A 19,680-nucleotide genomic window follows, 5' to 3' on the forward strand; every position below is an offset into this window, starting at 1 on the left:
CGTAAAGGTTCGTAGATTCTTATAAGTTTTGGGTGCTATATCGGACATTCAAGACCTTATTTCATGGGGGATAGATAACACCTATTATGGACTTGGCGAAGGAACCCAAACACCACAAGAAGTCCAAGTAAATTGAGATTAAATATCATTACGTCCGTGATAAAGTGAGAGATGTTGGCTGATTCTATGACAAAGCCTATAACTAAAGATTTATTATAGGTTCACGTCAAGCAAATGGGATTAAGGAGAGCTTGAGTGATACGATTGTATCATATACTTTTCATCTTTCATTAATGAATAATACACTCATTTTATGCAGTGTTGAACACTATTGTTCATTAGGTGTGTAGATCATCAACATTTGCCTTGAGATCGTGTAGGATCTTTATCTTTGTTGGCAGGCTGGTCACCCACTCGCATGGGTTCACCAACCCTGAATGTATAAGAAAGGTACAATTAGGGTGATGTTCATACGTTGAGGTGTGAATCATCTTCTATTGTGAAAAATAGAGGATGTGGATACAAGCGAGTCATATCTGCCTTCAATTCTAAAAGATTAAAGATGAGATTAATCAAGTCGAATAACATAATCGCTCCATTACTCTTTATGTGATCCATGTTATAGCTTGAATAAAAGCCAGGTCATGAGAATATGAGATGAGCCATACCTCATGTGAGACGACCTACGTATTGTAGACCTGACATATGCCTAGAATTGTCTACTTTATAGCGTGGATTGTAGTCACATGCTTGGACTTTTTACATACAAATTGCTTTGATTTGATCTAATCATTGCAACGTGTGAATAGCCAGTCTCGTAGGTGCCTCTGTCTTAGCTATCCTCATCTTGTGTACAGAAGGATGAGATTTGAGCGTTGCCACTTTAGTGTATGATGACGAAGGACTATTGATTTGTCAGACTCGGTTACATTAAGAAAGCGGCTTGATCGATTCCAAATTGCACGTCTGTGTGGGGACGATTCCATGACAGCAACACCCAGTTTTTAGAACTATTAATACACACTAGAAAACTTATCCACCAACAGTATCGAATTTGATTTTTTTGCCAAATAATATTATTTTCAAAAGTGTGTGTGTGTGTGTGTGTGTGTGTGTGTGTGTGTGTGTGTGTATTAGTATTACTTTAAAAGGATTCAAATCAATGTTTACGAAAAATTAAGTTTTAAGAATAACTCGATAAGTTGGAGAAGTGCGTATGTTGGCCAAGTACTCTAGATTGGGAGTCAACTCCATAAGGTGTGGTCATAAGTAGGACATGCATTACAAAGCTTAAGTTATTGAGTCCTAGTTAAGTGGTCGCTTAGTACTCAAACACTTGTGAGAAGACAACGATGTTCCAATTGGTCCCATGTCTCTGATTCTTTTGATCGCGATTTTTTTTATGTTTATTTTTATGAGATGAGCTAGATAGACAATTTATATTATGCCCATCCCACAACGTGATTGATTGGAGATGTTGGACTTGGGCCTATGAGGCCCACTTGCAGACAACCACAAGAGGGTGGGTCCCACGCGAGTTTCCCTCCGTATACCCTCTTTCCGATTTCTCTCGGATGTTTAATTTGAATTCTAAATTTTGAATTTAAAAATGAATTCAAAATTAAACTCAATTGTAGATAAGATTGGGATATGGTGAGATTGGATAAGACAAAAGTGATCTCTAGTTTAAGACCATTGAACTATTGAGCTTGCTCATAGTCTTGCATTCGCGGTTTCTAGCGTCAGGCTAGAGGATTGTTGGGTCATTTCCCACAATCTCTTCTTCTTTTCTTTGATCTATTTGCTTCCCCTTTCGGGGTTTGCATTAAATAATAGAATTCCTAGCTAGCTAAGATATGAGAAAATAGGAAACTATAAATAAGAAAGCACTGTAATTAAGAAAGCACCTAAATAAGATAAATATAAAATTACTTCTTGCCTAATATAAAGATATGAAAGAAAAAGGAAATTTCCTAATGTAGAGATTTTGAAAGAAAATGAGTGGTGATGGGTTAAAAAGGGAAACTAAGCCTTTTCTTGTGCACAGGTGTGGAGCGTGCAAGTGTGAGATGTGGGTGGTTTCTTTAAATGTGATCAATCAGCTTGTGTGGCTATTTGGTTGCATCAATTGATGCAACCAAATGGCCACACAAGCTAATTGAATTAATGCAACCAAATGGCCACACAAGACGATGAGCATCAGAGTGTCATCTCCTTCTGTCACTCGCAGGCCTGTGGTGGTAACTTTTCTGTTAAAAAGACCACGGCCAAGATTCTGCAGTGTAGCTTTTACTGGCCCATTATGTTCCGGGACACTCAAGAGTTTTGCAAAGCTTGTGAGCTTTGTCAGAAATTGGGAGCATTATCCCATCGAAATATGCTGCCCTTGAATCACATTCTTATCATAGAGGCATTTGATTGCTGGGGCATCGATTTCATGGGACCATTCCCCCAATCGTTTGGAAATCTATATATTTTGCTCGCCGTAGAATATGTCACTAAATGGGTCGAAGCGATTCCGTGTCGGAATAATGACCATCGCATGGTCATTAAATTCATAAAAGAGAACATCCTTTCCCGATTCGGAACACCTCGAGCCATCATTAGTGATGGGGGCTCACACTTTTGTAATAAGCCATTCGAGAGTTTAATGAAGAAATACGGTATCTCTCATAAGTTGAGCACCCTATATCACCCATAGACAAGTGGGCAAGCTGAGATTTCTAATAGGGAGATCAAACACATTTTGGAGAAAACGGTTAACCTTGACCGTAAGGATCGGTCGATCCGATTGACCAATGCCTTATGGGCTTACCGTATTGCTTTAAAAACCCCTATTGGAATATCTCCCTTTAGACTTGTCTATAGGAAGGCTTGCCACTTGCCCGTGGAGTTGGAACATAGAGCCTACTAGGCGATCAAAAATCTGAATTTCAATCTAGACAACGCTGGCTCGCTACTCAAACTTCAGTTGAATGAACTCAAAGAAATCCGGAATGACGTGTACGAGAACTCGAGAATTTACAAGGACATGATGAAGGCGTTTCATGACCAACATATTCTACGGAAATCATTCACGCCTGGTCAGAAAGTCCTTTTGTATAATTCTCGACTACATCTCTTTCTAGGTAAACTTCGATCTCGTTGGACCGGCCCTTTTACTGTTATCAATGTTTATCCTCATGGGGCTGTCGAGATTTAAAATCCAGACAATGGCAATGAGTTTAAAGTGAACGGACATCGCCTAAAGCCATTTGTTTAGAAATTTGATGCAGAGGACATGTCCATGCCTCTGACTGATCCTGTTTACCAAGATTGATCTCCTAGTCTGATGGAGGTATAGGTAGGTTTCCTGCTTTTATAGGACTAGGGTAGTTTGCTTTCTACATTGTTTTAAGATAGTTTGCTTTTGTTGGTTTCTCTCTTGTGTTGACCTGCTCTCACGCTGATATCTTTGGAAAGCTTCTTGATTCTTTCATTCAGGTACTATTTTTCCATCACCCCTCTTTTACTTTCGTTGTCCCATGTGCATTGCATGCTTATTTCTTTTACATTGAGGACAATGTAGATTTTTGGTTGGGAGTGGGAGATTAGGTCACCTAATCAGTATTTTCTCGGTCTTGAGCAACATTTGTGAAAATTTTTATATTTTATTGGAAATTCTTGTGAATTCAAAGTGATTTTGACGGCCACCATTGATGTAGAATTATAAGATACGGAGTGTTGGGGATTTACGTCTCTTGGATTTAGCTGTCTGATAGATTCCATAGTTGAGTTCGAATTATCAATCCATAAGTAGAAGTTTTAAACATTGATTGAGTCATGATTTCACATGTCACATCTCGCTTACGCATTGAAGTTTCAGTTCGATATTGAAGGAATAACTTGGTAATCCCTAAGCATGGTTGGGCGAATGGCGAATGGTCTTCACTATAGGTTTGCTCCCTATAAGTGAAGATTCAATTCCCCAAGGTTGACATTCGGAAAGGGATGGGCAACTGGTTTTCACCATAGGTTTGCTCCCTATAAGTGAAGATTTGATTCACCTCCTTGGCGTTGCTTTCAATGGAAAAATCAAAAGCCGGAAGAATGATCTGTGAGGCAAGATTAGGTTTTGGTTTTGGTGGTTATGAATTCTCTTGGTGGTTACCAATGATATCATGAAAGAAGAGACGATTGGATCTCTTAATGATGATAAGCCGAGACTACACTATACAACCATGGATTTTAAGATTTAGAAATTTTTCTAATTGATGGATTAATACTTTGAACTTAATTCTGAAGTCTACCATGCGCTCGAGTCTACGAGAAAGTAATGCCCATCATTCGTGAATCTTAGAATTCTAGTACCTGGATTGTTTTCAAAAATCACTCGAGTTTATAGAAATTGTCCTGTAATTCTCAACTTATTTTTCGCATACTTTGCTCGAGACTAGCAAAATGCTGGTTGGGAGTTGTGTTAAGGGTCAAATATTGCATATTAGACCCCAATTATTACTCGATTTTGTGAACATGATACCGTTTAACGCCCTATATTAATCGTGTTTGTGATGCAAAGTGAATCTAGGAGCTTGGACTGAAAAGGGTGCCAAATGCATGAATTTGACGCTCCAGAATCACCAAATCAAGGGACGAACCCTAGGGGACCAAGATTGAAGAATTTACACGCCCGGGATTCGAGAAAATCCCGTATTTCACGCTAAAGAGGACTGAAATTCGTCCAGAATGCAAGATCACGGGGTTCCTACCATCTGTTCGGTTCCAAACTTGATATCTGCCATGAGGACCATAAATTAACTGTACACATCGAATTTTAGCCCTTGAATGCCTGTGGAAGTGGCCCAACGGTCAGATCAGCCCATGAATCATCAACCTAGGACCCACTTGATATCTGGATATGCTTCAAATGTTGTCTCAACTCCTTATATGAGATGAAAAACCGGTTGAACGGAGTGGATTTTATTTGATCAGTGAGGTGGGCCCACTTCATGTGGCTGGTGTACACGGCGGGAGTACACCCGCTATGTACCGGACCAGCAGAAGCGGTCAACTAAGCGCTGACCCGCATAAATCCAGACGAATTAGGAAATTCGAATTTCCCGCTTGCGAACCGTTCGAGCAGAGTCTTGCGGACGGTCCTGATGGGCCACAATCCCGGATCAACAGTCCAATCCGAACCGTTCATTAGATTCCAACGGTCCACTCGATCAGGATCAAGAGGGACAAATTTCGGAGAATCAACAAGAACGGGTCTCCTTCGTTCAAACGTAAGATGGACAGTACAAGCAGGGAGTTCCGGTCCATCTCTGTGGGTCATCATCTCAAATGGAAAACCGTCCATCTCACCGAAATTTCGAGACGAAATGAATGGACGGGGTGGATTTCTCTAGAAATCCTTATTGTGAGCCTCACTGATTTACGCAGTAGAGACGGTCGGCTGAAGGATTGTTTGCGGCCCTGATCGTGGCTACGCAGCAGAAGATCTCAAATGATGTTCATGATGATTTCGATGGGCAAGGAATCAGTGAGCGACAATCCGAACCGTCCGAAGGAACAAATCAAACACAAGAAGCAATGGAAGTCAATCTACTGATAAAAACAGAGTCTTGGTTGGCTGATTGAACGCTGAAAGATGGGACAATCAGAGACAGAAAGATGACCCTTCAAAGGATCATCCTATGGCCAACAACGTGAATGGTGCAGATTGGAGGATGATCTCCCAGAAAAGTGGACCGGAATCATCTTAGCGGCGCAGGTGCGCACGCTATTACGCAACCTCCAATCAAGCAATGCACAAGAACAGAGTATGAGCGTCAGTCTGCTGTGGACCCTCGTCATGATCAGGATGAGAAATCGGCACCGTCCATCCTGCAGGGACGACAAATCTAATCAAGACGTGGCAGTTGTTTCGCTGATCGGCAAGGGAAGTAGGGAGTTGGGTGTGCTGGCTTCATGATTGCGTAAACTAACTTGTGCAGAGAAGTGTTTTGGCTGCGTAAATACACTTACGCATTCTCCACCGCCTCTCCATGCACCGTCTCCAGCTATTCCAGCCGACCGACCTTGGTGGTCCTATAAAAAGGAGAGGAAAAGAAGGGGCATTCAATCCATGGCTGAGAAGTTTGGATGTCAGTGAGAGAGAGAGAGAAAAAGAGAGATTGTTATAGAGTTTTTTTTTTTTTTAATTGTTTATTTTATTATTTTTGGAGAGATCTAGTCCAATCATGTTGGGCTAAACCTCTTAGCTAGGGCTAAGAGGTGAAGCTTGTGGTGTGATGGGAAGATCTCTACGGCTTTGATTCATGTTTGAACTGATATTGATCCTGGTTTGATTTTAAGGAATGCCTTTAGTTTTTAATGGTTTGTTGTGACTGATATTACAATAGATCTGTGATGGTTTTGAGTATTTCCTTTCCCTTATTTTGATTGTGAAATTAGGAAGCCCTGTTGTTCACCATTGCCCCTTGGACATGGTTGGATGATGGAATCCTTCCTAACATTCATACATCTTCTGATTGATTGTGGATTGGTTTAGTTCTGTTGTTTAATGTCTCATGGGTATGGTTTTGTGATGGAATTGTCTCTAATTCTCATACCTTTCACTCTTTGGAAACTAGATCAAAAGAAGTTCATATTTGATTTTCATGGTATATCTTCCAACTTGATGAAGATGGGACTCGAAGTCCAGTTGAGTTCATGAATCAAGCGTAGATCTCCCTGATCTCTACAAGTGGATCCTCTGAATCCCTAGTTTCCCACCTTTGAATTCTACAAGTTTTAGCGTATTATTTCACCATTATTCCCTCATATTCATCTGATTTAGATTTTATCTTATTCCAGTTCTAGTTCGAGTTACTTTCAGAATACGTACAAGGTTCAGCCCCTGTGGATTCAACCTCGGTCCCACCGAGATTATTACTACATCACAACCCTATACTTGGGGTGTGAACACACTGCCATTATCGTAATGGTATAATACTATGCTAGTACTGGAGTCTAGCCCTTCCCAATAAAATTGTTCCCCTCGTGTGGCGGCCGTTTAGCGCAAGTCATGCTCGAATATACCTATGTGAGTTGTGCTAGCATGGTAGGGTGCCATGAGCAAAGAGATTTGGGTGTTGCAAAGAAGAGCATATTGAGATGAATGCATGGTAAGACTAGGAGGTATAGAATTAAGAATGATGTCATGTGAAGAAGTCTAAGACTAATTCCAATAAGAGCAAAAAAAAAAAAAAAATTTGATGTAGAGAAAATTCAGATGGTTCAGTCGTGCAAGTACAACAAAGGCCAGAGATCTTTTATCTCATCCAATTAAGCTCCAAAAGGTCTCTATCCTTGTCGTTTTTTTTTTTTTTTTTGAAAGGTAGATCTCTATCATTGTTATTCACAAGCCCATCAACCTAGGAGATGACACGTTTGAATCCATCTTCCATGGAGGCAAAAATAACTGAAACTGTATTCTCCTCAAGTTGTATCTGTAGTTGTGTGCACCTCACAATTCCAACTGACTAGAATTCAACTGCCCTCCAACGTGGCTAGTTGCGACTGTATCGAATGTTGCAATCAAAATGAGGGGCTACTTTTTGGATCAAACTATACAAGGATGTGTTTAAATGCATGGTTAACTGTCAGATGACTCACAGATCTATTATTTGAACTGTCTGATGAAAACATGAAACAAGGTCATGAGAGAAATGTAAGTTTTGCTGGGAAAGAAGCCACTCACATGATTCTTGAAATTTGGAGTAGACAAATTGATAGATAGATTTTTCATCAACAACAGTGCCTGGAAATACACCAGAAAGAATACATTAATCAATTGCAAACACTTTTTCCATCACAAAAAAGTGGCCATGTTTGAAACAAACATAAGATGTGTGGACATATATCAAATAACACAATCATAATCAATATGTGAAAAGACAATTAAGCTATTGTGTGGACCACAACATAACAAAACTAAGTAGGAAGAAATCATGGACAACTATACCTCCCCTCCAACCCAAAAATTACCCCTGAACCATCGCCCAGTGAAGTCCCTCAAAACTATCCTGAAAGAAGTGCACCCCCCCCCCCCCCCCGAATCAACACTCCAAGTTCAAACATCGCATGGTGTGGGACCCACATGCATCATTTGGGGGGGGAGGCACATCTGTTCTCTTTATTCATATGGAAACTGAAAAACCACAACCGATCTCTTTATTCATACAGAAAGAGGGACATAATACATCATATGTAATGATCTTGTAACATCAAAAGCTCTAAATTAGGAACTATTAACTTCTAGAAGAAAGCTATTTTGATGGTTACCATACGAATGATCATGACTATGTAACATTACTACAATACAGAATTTTATAGATGAATAAAGAAGCTTCTTCCATAAGCACACAATGATAAAAATGATTTGGGTTCGATACAAGACATACTGCTTCGATATTAACTGGATCCATCTGTTTCAGTTTCTGCAAATGACCACTAGTGTTCGGATCAAAGACACTGCCGATGAAGGTGTAGACTTGAGAGAAATCTGGCATAACTATATAAAACAAGAAAAAAAGGAGGCTAAATAATGTGCCAATGCATATCCTCAAAGTAGAACAAATAAAGAAATTCATAACAAATAGCAAGCATTTAATTAGATGAAAGACAAGGTCTGTCTCATGGCACACCTAGGGACTGGGTGTTTATAAAATTGATGAAACTGACTCTCTATTGATGTTAGAGTACAGTCTTAAATATATGTATGTTGCAGAATATTTAAGTGTGAAAGTACAAATATTTTCAGTTGAAATGATATATACACATGTATGCACATATTTTCTAGAGGAGAAAATATATATTCGCACTTCTCCTTCTCACTATTTCTACAGCTGAAATGATACATACACATGTACGTCTGTACATATGTGAGTGAAGAACATTGCAAAGTCATAATAATAAAATGCCCAAGAAATGATAAGCAACAGGAATCATTATATTACACCCATGAGGTACAAGTAGGTCAAACAAAAACCTCGTTCCTTGTGCTTGCCTCCAAGTTGGTGGTTCTAGTCACTCCAGTCACTCAATCTTCAGTTTTCACATGTTAAGGTTCAATATCCTTGGGTCCCGTCTTTCTTGAATGAGGTGATAATCAACATTAATGTGTTTCGTCCCTTGCATGAAAGTGCTTGATTTGATGGCATATGTAGTGCACCATTTTGATCAAATCATGGTGTACTGCATTTACTCAACTATAACGTGAAGATTCAGTAAATCTATCACAAACAAGTTAATTTAGTTGTTGGCACTGCTATTGCCCAAAATTCAGCTCTAGTGCTTGAACCCTCTTTAGTTTTTTGCTTCTTACGAAACCACAACATGAGATGTTTCCCGAGTACTTATCACAGAGGTAGAACTTCTATCGTTGGGCTTCCACCGAACAATAAGTATATTAATGCATATCACAATAAGAACAACTCAAGTAAATCAGTCCGTCATTAATAATCCCTTTCAGGTATATGACAATTCCTTTAACAGCTCACGAGTGGGAAACTAAGAGATCGCAAAGCCTGATTTACAATCACTAGACTGCTGGGTCTGGTGAAAGTATTGAGAACCTCCATTGTTGCTCCTGAATTCTGTTCGATCTTCTGGGAGATCCATTTTTCCTCTGTGAACTGTTTCTTCAACAACTATGGTTTTAAGCATTAGTGTTACACCTTGTAAAAAGGGTTTATATTCCTAGTAATTTTCGCTTCTTTTTGTGTGTGTGTGTGTGTGTGAGTTGTAATCGCATTAGAGAGGAGTCGAAGCCTACCAATTTCGAGACCCGAAACAAACTTATAACATGGTTGCTCTTAAAAGCTCAGACGTATGTACTTGAACATGTTATAGTATTTATAACATATACTGAGCAAGAGGTTTGCTAGGTCCACCTGGCACATGTGTGCGACGTCATGCTGTGCATCACGTGGGACTCCACGTAGACAATCTGGGCAAACAATTTTTATTTTTATTTTTTTCCTGGAGGTGGAAGGTACCACTGCAGCTTTATTACTCAAAATGGACTGAATACAAAGGACAGGACATCACAACCTGAACTATATCTTCCATGGAACTCCAGTTTTATCCATCCAAATGACCTATAATTGGTTGCTAGTTGCAGGGTGGTGTGATTTTAATTATTGTTTCATTAGGAGTTATTGTGGAAAAATTGACATTATTACTCGGACAATAACGATTGTATCAAGTATGTTGAGTGTTTGGGTACAAATGCGAGGTTCTATTGTCTACTAATATTAGCTGTTATTTTTTTTTGGACTTTTTAAGCATTATTCATCAAAACCTCTCCAACAATCCTACCCAAAGTCAATAGGATGAGTAGTATACAAAAGAGGTTTACTAAGCACAATATCAGATGGGGAAAATCAGCTTGGTTACACAATCCCTCAGAATAATGGACCTTTGTTGTTGAATTCGGACCATTGACTACTTTTCTTTTTGACACTCCGATATATGTCCTCCAATCGGCCAGCTAAGATCAGTTATCCACTAAGAATTCTGGTTATGACACTCTAACACGGGATCCACGATTTGGACAGTTTAATTTGAAATTGAAGTAAGCCACGTTTTCAGCAGCCATGTATGCATTTGAGCATACATACATTACGTACGTACAAATGTACACACACGCACACACGCACATATGCATACATAAATGCGAAAAGCTTTTGGACATTTTGCCCCCACTATTAGTTTCCTAACCTTGGAGCCGAGAACTTTGAATATTCTAAGGACATAGGAAAACATTTCAAAAGATGGTAAGGGTATTTTGGGAATTGGAAAACGTGCCATTGAAAGTGTAATTGTATTCTTTTTATGTGTATGGCATAGACTGCATACTCTGCTGGTGTACCATATCTTTGAATGTGTGTGCCTGCGTGCGTGTGTGTGTTAAGAGAGGTGTGGTGTGAAAATACACAACACAAAAAACCCTAGCCTTTATCTCTTTTGCTCCTCTTCCTCACTTCTTTCTTTTATCTGATTCTTCTACAATCTCCACCTACATGGCATCAGAGCATTGTTTACTGATTTAGGGTTTGACTGGAGCTATTGGAGACTGTTGACGTCAGGGTACATGCAGTTGACGTCAACAACTGTGCTATCTATGCGGACTTCAGATCCAAGAAGGGTATGGGTTGATATATCTTGATTTTAAAAGATTTATGGTGATTTTTGTGGATTTTTCCGGAACCGTTTAAGGTGTGTTTCAAGCCCCATGAGTAATGTTTTGAAAATGACCATTTTTTGAGTTTTTTCTTTTTAATCATTTCTTCCAATTGAAGGGACTTTTTTGAGAAATTACTCCATATGGTTAGTTGGATTCACTATCATTGACCATCCAAACATGAGTTTTACTTAATCATTGAATTTTTAACAAGTTTTTAGGGGGTTTTTTGTGTGCAGTTCCACCATTCTGGGCCATTTTTTGAAGGAAAAATATGGGGGTTCCTTTGTTTTGGGGGATTCCATGTGTCTAACATACATCAGGCCTTGTTTTGCTCAATCTTTGTTGAGATTCAGGTCTGTTATATGAGGGTTCCATATTTCTAAGTCGTTTGGACTGTCGACTATACACAGAAAGTTGGGTGTATACATTGTCCTGTTGTGGATTACTTGATTGATTTTCTTTTATATACCTATTCATTATCAACCTTCTCTACTGCTCTAGTATGGAAGATAAGCTCCCTTCTAGGGCTATTATGAGGCCCTCCAAGTCTCACACCCTGTTGATCACCACCGTTAAGTTGAACAGGAACAATTATCTCCAATGGGCTTAATCAGTCAAGCTATTTCTAGGTGTAAGAGAGAGGCTTTCTTATATCTTGGATGACCCACCTGACTCTACAGATGATCGTTTCAAAACCTAGACTAAAGAAAATTACCAGTACCAGGTCATTGCCTGCCTTCTAAACAAGATGGAGGCTACCATTAACAACTCTATTATGTTTTTTCCATCAACTAAAATGATATGGGATACTATCCATGACGTATTCAGAAGATTGCAATATATCTAGAGTATATAACCGATTTTGGACATATGTCAGCTTCAACAAGATGCCAGAAGCATGGAGTATTTCACTATCTTACATGATATGTGGGATAAGCTAGATATGTACCATCCTCTTCCTTCTCAATGTACTCAAGATCATGAACTCATTCGGTAATAACATGAAGAGACTCGAATTATGCAGCTCCTCTCCAGATTAAATTCAGAATACCAAAGTATATGCCGTCAAATCATAGCTATGGAGACCCTTCCTTCACTTTCCACTGGTCTATGCTCTTGTTCAAGGAGTTGATGTCCCATCTTCTACTACTCCTATGGCCATCGACAGATCGGCATACATAGCTATGGATCGTCCTTCTCCCGGTTCCAGTTCTAGGGCTCTTAGTTGGAGCTCCCTGAGTAATAGTCGTGCTCTTAGTTATGGTGGTCGAGGCAGAGCTCGAGCTCTTGATAGAGGTGGTCATGGTAACTGTGCTTTTGGTGGACATGGTCATGGTCATGATGGGTCTTCTCATTCTTGTACTCATTGCGGTGGTACTAATCATACAGTTTATCGATATTGGGATATTGTTGGCCGACCATCGTGGCCAAGTGCTTGTATGACTAGTACAATGTCATTTGATTATGAGAATATTTGCTCGGTGTCTTCGGCATTATCCTATGACATGTCTGCTTCGGGCGATTCTATAACTATATCTAGAGAGGCATATGATGCTTTAATACAACATCAAAATTGAGACGCGAGTTCTACTTCCAGCGCTACCTAGCCTAGTCAGGTACTGCTTTCCATATGTCCCCTTCGTCTCCCTCCTGGATCATTGACTCTAGGGCTACATCTCACATGATCGGTAAGGTCCACCTCCTTAACTCTTATCAAACTTCTAATCAACCTAGCTTTTTTTTTTTGAATGATGATGATATATTAAAAAGGCCGAAGCCAAAGGAGACAGCTATACAAATAAATAAAAATATAAAAAAATACAACCCCACCCAACAGAACTCCCCCAAATGGAAATGAAGAGAAGATTTTAAAATCTAAGCTTCCACCCAATCCTTGATATTAAGAATTGCCCTATTGAAAACTTGCACAGGCCCACTCATTTTGTTATTGAAGCGGCACTAGTTCCTTTCCAACCATAAAGCCCGTAAAGTCGCTAATAAACTTAAACATCACTACCTTTTCCCTTCTTTCCTTATCCACCTCTATGCCAAGCTATGAAAAACTCTTCAATCGTCTTTGGGAACACCCAAAGAACCCTAAAAAATTGTAGGATGAGATACCAAACCTCCCTAGAAAATACACAATGGATGAATAGATGATCCGTAGATTCCGCATCTTTAAAGCACATCAAGCAAACATTTGGGAGATACATGTTTCGCTTACAAAGGTTGGCTATTGTTAGCACTTTGTTTCTGCTAGTAGCCAACCAAAAGCCGCCACATTCATAGGAGCACCGTAATGCCAAAGGGATGTTCTTGCTGCAATGTCAGAAGGATCCTCACCTGAGCACAAGAACCGATGGAAGGATCTCACTAAGAAAGAACCTGTCTTCGACTTACACCATCTTACGGAATCCGCTTCTAATAAAAGTGGGGAAATCTTTTGATGCAGGATGACTGCTTTATGATGTGATTTACTAGAAGAAATCAAAGTTCAGATTTTCACAAAATAAATCGAGTATAAAAATCAATCATTCTACCACAAAATCAGAAAATTTCAGATTTAACTATTTAGGTTCCAACTTCCAACCAAAAGTTATCGTCCCACAATACCTAATCAATATAAAATCATGAAAGAAAAGGCCCTACGAGATGTAGGAATCTCGTTCTAGCATAGGAAAAAAATTCCCAACATACCAATAGATTCTAGATTTCAGGTTTTGGAACTCAATTAGAAACTTAAGAGTTTAGAAATTGAGGAAAATTAGATTAGGCTTTGGATATGGGATGGGTTAGGGTTTCATGGAAGGGTTTTTTTTTATATAGAAATTTTTGTGAGAAAACAAAGAGGAAAGAAAAGAATAGCACGAGGGCTGCAACGAGTGCACCCTCACACGTGCGTGCATGTGCACATGTGTACGACCCTGGGAGAGGTTGTACAAGTGGGTTCTCTTGGGTTGTTTAGGATGAAGGAATAACAAGATCAAAGAAATAGAAGGTTTCTAGGGTTTCCTTATTTCTTTTTTTGGATGAAGAGAAAGAAGAAAAATGAAAGATGGATGCTTACCTTGGAGAAGAAGAAAAGATAGGAAGAGAGGATCACCCTCGGGCTTCGCACCCTCTCCAATCCCTAGAGATCTTCAAGAGTTTACCTACAAATCACATGCAGAAGAAGGAAAGAGAGTTCTCTCTTTGTATTTTCTCCAAAAAAAAAAACATAGGCTAGTCCCCCCACTATTTATATTTCCATATGTTGAATTTTACAAAAATACCCATTGTCTCTAGAAATAAAGTGTACACTAAAAAATAAGAATTGTAAACTACCGAATCCCAATCAAAACCACTAATCAAGTATTAAAAAACATGAAAACATAAATGCCTACTACTAGGGATCCATGTGGTCCAAAATCTACGAAGATCAACAGTCCGATGACCCACAAATGATGATCTGACAATTAGATGGGCCAATGGGCACGATCTAACGGTCCAATACTCCTATGATTACAGTCCACATGCATCTTCCTAGTGTAGGGTCTTCCAAATGCATGTCCTATGCATGTGGGGTCTTCCATATGCACGTACTGTGCATGTGGGGTCTTCAAAATGGTCCACCGTGGACCCCATGTACGGATCATCCATCCACAATGAAACCGGGGCCCTCCTCTGGTAGATCCTATATGATGGTCCGGTGTTCTCATCATCTTTGATAACATCTCAAGCAAAAGAACCATCTCTTCAAACTCCCTATTCGAAAGATTCCTCCTAAAAATAAGGCTCCATGTAACCTCCTCCCCTCTAATTGAAAAACAATTACTCACCATCTCCCCATCTACCCTTGCTACCCTAACTAAAGATGGGAACCTCTCACCCAAACTCACATCTCCCACCCATTTATCCTCCCAAAATCTAATTTTATTCCCACCCCCCAAATGAAAGCCTATTCCCTCCCATACTCTCTTTTAGGGACACTACTAACTTCCATAGGTAAGAACATCAACACAAGGATGAATCCTTCGTCCACCACCCACCTTCCTCTACCACGTATTTTTTCGCTATTACCTCCCTCCATCTGGCTTTTCCCTCCCCGAACCTCCATACCCAATTCCGCAAAAGAGCTAAATTCACCTCTTCTAACTTCAAGATCCCTGATCCTCCTTGACCGTTGGTTTACAGACTTCATCCCACTTCATTAGATGAAACTTGTGTTTCTTCCCCGACCCTTCCCATAAAAAATCCCTTCTTCATCTCTCCAATGCATTCAAAATAGTTTTGGGCATTTGAAAAGAGACATAAAATAGACTGGAAGATTCGACATAGATGATTTAATCATTACCATCCTCCCACCCATATATAAGTACCTCAACTACCATTTTGAAATCTTTCTTTCACATCTCTCAATTACCCTGTCCCACATATGCTTCATCGGTCTTCCTATGCATAACAGTAGCCCCAAGTACATTGCTGGAAAAGAAGCTTCCCTACACCCAAATACCTCCACAAAAGCCCGCGCTTTTTCTCTTGAAATGCCAACCCCTAAAATCTCGCTCTTGGAAATATTTACTTTCAAATCGGAAACCACCTATAAACTAACTATTATTGAGTGGAGATTTTCGACCAAAAAAAAAAAAACCATCCGCCCTGCACAAAAGTAGTGTATCATCTACATACTAGATGTGAGAAATCTGAAAATTCGTATTATCCACCCTAAAGCCTTTAACCAATCCCACCAAAACCCCTTTGTCAATCATTCTACTAAGGGCCTCCATAACTATGACAAACAGGAATGGGGATAAAAGATCACCTTGACGCAACCCGCGAGAAGCAGCAAAAAAACTTTTTGGTGAACCATTCACCAAAATGGAAAATTTAGCTGAGCTAACAAATGTCTGAATCCAAAATCGCCATTTTGGACCACATCTTAATATGCCCAACATATAATCTAAAAATGCCCAGTCCACATTATCATAAGCTTTTTCCACATAAAGCTTACAAACCATACCTTCCTCCCATTTCCTATAGCAAGAATCCACACATTCATTGGTCAAGAGAGAGCAATCGACGATTTGTCTACCATCCACAAAAGCCCCTTGAGATTCTGATATCACATTACCCAACACTTTCCTGAATTTTGAAGCCAACACCTTTGCTAGAATCTTATATGGACCTCCCAACAGACTGATAGGACAAAAGTCTTTCGAACATTCTACTCCTCCCTTCTTGGGGATCAAAGTTATAAAAGTAGCCCCAAGTTGTTTTACGATTAAGCCTCTCTGGTAAAATTCTTGCATGAAACCCATCTCATCACCCTTCACACACTCCCATAATTTCTGGAAAAAAAATGCTATCGGAAAACCATCTTGCCCAGGAGCCTTATCACTGCCCAACTCTGTCACTACTTGCTTGATCTCATCTTCTGAAAACGGAAGTTCTAGCATGTTCACCTCTTTCGTCAAAATTGCAGTAAAATGCAAATTACCGAGCACGGGCTTCATTCCCTTATCATTAGACAAAATGTCTTTATAGAACTGGACTATGGAATCACAAATTTTTCCTTTCCCCTCAATCCTTTGACCCTCCACCACTAAGGAAGATATCTTATTTACCCGCGCTCGTGCACTAGTTGTGGCATGAAAAAACTTGGTTTTCTTATCTCCCGCTTTCAACCATATTGCCTTGGACCTTTGTCGCCATTTGATCTCCTTCTCCCTCAACCTAGCATTGTATTTAGCTTTGTACACTTCCCTCCATGCCTTATCCTTCTCAAATAGTTCCTCTTCCTCTTTTTTGGAATCTATCTGTTGAATCTGAAGAAGCATTTTGTCCTTTTCCCCCTCCCGACTATATAGAACCTCTTTTTTTCTTTTTTACTTTTTTCCATTCCCTTATCTTTTGTTTTAACCACTTTACTTTTTGGAAAAGAGAAACACCGGCACCCCCTACCATTAAAAAAGACAACCACCATTCCACAATCTTTAACCTAAAACCTTCAATTTCTAACCATGCTAGCTCAAATCGGAAAGGCCATTGCCCCCGATCCTCCTCGTCCACTTCCAGAAGAACCAGGCAATGATCTAAAAATGTAGGAAGTCCCCTCTGACTGATAAGCGGATATTTCTCCGCCCAGTCTGGGGATATAAGGAACCTATCTAACCTACTCATAATCGGCGATGCCTGACCATTTGACCAGAAATTTCAGGTATTAGCAATGTATCACTAAGTATCGCCAACGTATCAATATCGCTAATGTAATCATCAATATTTTCAACTATGTAAATTCTAGGTGTCGCTTGTATTGCCAATGCATCAATATCGCCAATGTATTACCAATATTTTCAACTATGTAAATTCTAGTTAATGCTTGTATCATAAGTGTATCAATGATATTTCAATAATATCACCAACATATTGATATCATCAAAATTTTGTTTATTAGAAAAAAAAAATTTATTTCAATTTTTTTTTCTGGGGCACATGGTTGTATGTAGTGTTCAATTTGTCATTGATAATATCTCAATATTATCAATATCGCAACATGCGAGATATTGAGACCACAATATTTCATTTCCTTTCCAATTGTTAATGATTTCTTGGTGAAATAACATGTGTTGTTGATATTTCACAATATCGATGGATGTTTGGATGAAAGGTTGGATGGTTAAATAAGCCAGAGGGGATGGTTGGACGGATTTCTTACAACAACACATGCTTTTAAGGCCCCATTAAATGGAAACTTGTTATGTATGCATTCTTTTTGCAAATTTCTTTATTTCTAAATATGCAAATATGTACATTTTAACATATCCTGAAGTTTCGCTAAAAATTCCAACGTTTTTCCTATGTTTCCATGCATTTCCGGTTATTAGTGATATTATCGGCAATATCAATATTGTTTCTGTATCCTTGGCCAACGAAACCTGTAGCGATACTGATACTTTGAACACTGGGTAAGTCCCACCTATTATGACAAGAATCCAACTCTACCCACAAATCATTGTGATGCTTCGCTTTACATGGCCCATACACCGAAGAAAAACACCATCTGAAGCTAGAACCCGCACCATTGATACCATGTATTTACCTATCCAACTATCTTCTTTGCTCCAAATCGTCGAATTCCAAATCAAAAGAATACCCCCAACCGTTCCCACAGCATCCGCCACGAACCATTGACTATCCTTATCCCACCAAATCGAATTTATCATTCTTTGGTCAGTTTCTGGCCACTTTGTTTCTGCAACACCACTAACTAAATTTTGTACCTTTTGCACATGTCTTTCAGCTACCCTCTTTAATGTGCACACCCAAGCCCCCGAACATTCCACCAAATCATAATCTTCATTTACCAATGATTGGCCCCTCTTGACTCCTATCTGCTAAGCAAACAAAGCATTGTCCACTGTTCTGCCATTGTCTTCCCTACACAAAATATGTTTGTCGCTCTTATGGACCTGTTTTGTAATGAGTGGTATGCCCCTTTCTTCTACTCATTCGAAGTAGGATGCATAATCCTCCTGTCTATCCACAAAAGAAACTCCCACCAAACACTCCACTTCCATCGTAACAAGGCCATAGTAATTCTACCGACCTACATCTGCCTTACCTCTACCTCAACAGGTCTAACCTGAAATGATCTTGCATCTATCACCTCCCTGTTTTCCCATCACCGTCTAACTGCTAAGGGGGTAACTGTCGTTGGACTCGCAAAATCATCGAATCCAAGATCATCTTAATTAGGCTAACGCTGATCCTCTTCTTCATCATAAGGATATCTTTCTTGAAGGAAATTGCTTTTGTTGGTGCATATAACCAACTGCCCAGTGGACACCCCAAGCTCTTCGTACCTTGGCGAATCTCTCTCCGAAGTTTCCGGCCATAATTGGGTTTCGAAAGAAAGAGGCGAGTTGTGCGAGGTATGAGTTGAGCTATTCTTCAACAAATTATCGCGTTGTCTTCCACTCCCAACAGGGAATTAACCTCGATGGTGCAGGTCGTAGACTCTCCTAATTGGTAGTTCTAGCGAAGTCGCACTTTCCGGCAGAAGTTGTTGACAAATGTGGATCCTCTGTTCTGTCGAAAAGGGGAGGAAAGGTGGGTTTGGAGCATCTCTTGGCGAGATAAGGCTGGTAGGAATAGTTACGGTATCAAGGCGTGAGAAATCGACACATGTGGCTTGGGTTATAAGTTCTCCCACCCGTGCGGCATGTTGTCAAATTCTGTCACATGTTTCTGCTGCCTCGCACGTGCCCTTTAGTCGTAAAGTCATCTCATTTGAAAAAATCGGCAACGTATTAATAGCTCCTTACGTGATTCCACATGTCATCTCCCCATTAGACAAAGGATCGACTTTTTCTCCCCCTTCATCAATGACACCCCCACGCGTCTGAATATTTCCGCTGATTCTGCCACGTCTCTATGTCGCAAATGATTCTCCAGTCCCCACAGTATTCCAGTGAATGGGATCGTTA

The 19,680-nt window shown here is 39.8% G+C and overlaps 1 protein-coding gene across 4 annotated transcripts in view; it reads right to left on the bottom strand.

Annotated features, from left to right (window-relative positions):
* LOC131249109 (protein REVEILLE 6-like) overlaps positions 1–19,680 on the bottom strand; it is a 57,052-nt gene that overhangs the window by 14,746 nt on the left and 22,626 nt on the right. For 2 of the 4 annotated variants that reach the window (XR_009172676.1, XM_058249677.1), the window contains exons 5-6: positions 8,430–8,539; positions 7,727–7,786 (exon numbers count right to left, since the gene is read on the bottom strand). Coding sequence is in view for 2 of the 4 variants with exons in the window: in XM_058249677.1 (XP_058105660.1) it covers positions 7,727–7,786; positions 8,430–8,539 (170 nt within the window). In the remaining 2 variants the exon portion in view is untranslated. Of the gene's footprint in view, positions 1–6,009; positions 6,073–7,726; positions 7,787–8,429; positions 8,540–19,680 lie in introns of all 4 variants that reach the window. The other 2 variants (XM_058249676.1, XR_009172677.1) reach the window with 2 other exon arrangements.

The sequence above is a fragment of the Magnolia sinica genome, chromosome 6, assembly GCF_029962835.1.
Source record: "Magnolia sinica isolate HGM2019 chromosome 6, MsV1, whole genome shotgun sequence".
NCBI lineage: Eukaryota > Viridiplantae > Streptophyta > Magnoliopsida > Magnoliales > Magnoliaceae > Magnolia > Magnolia sinica.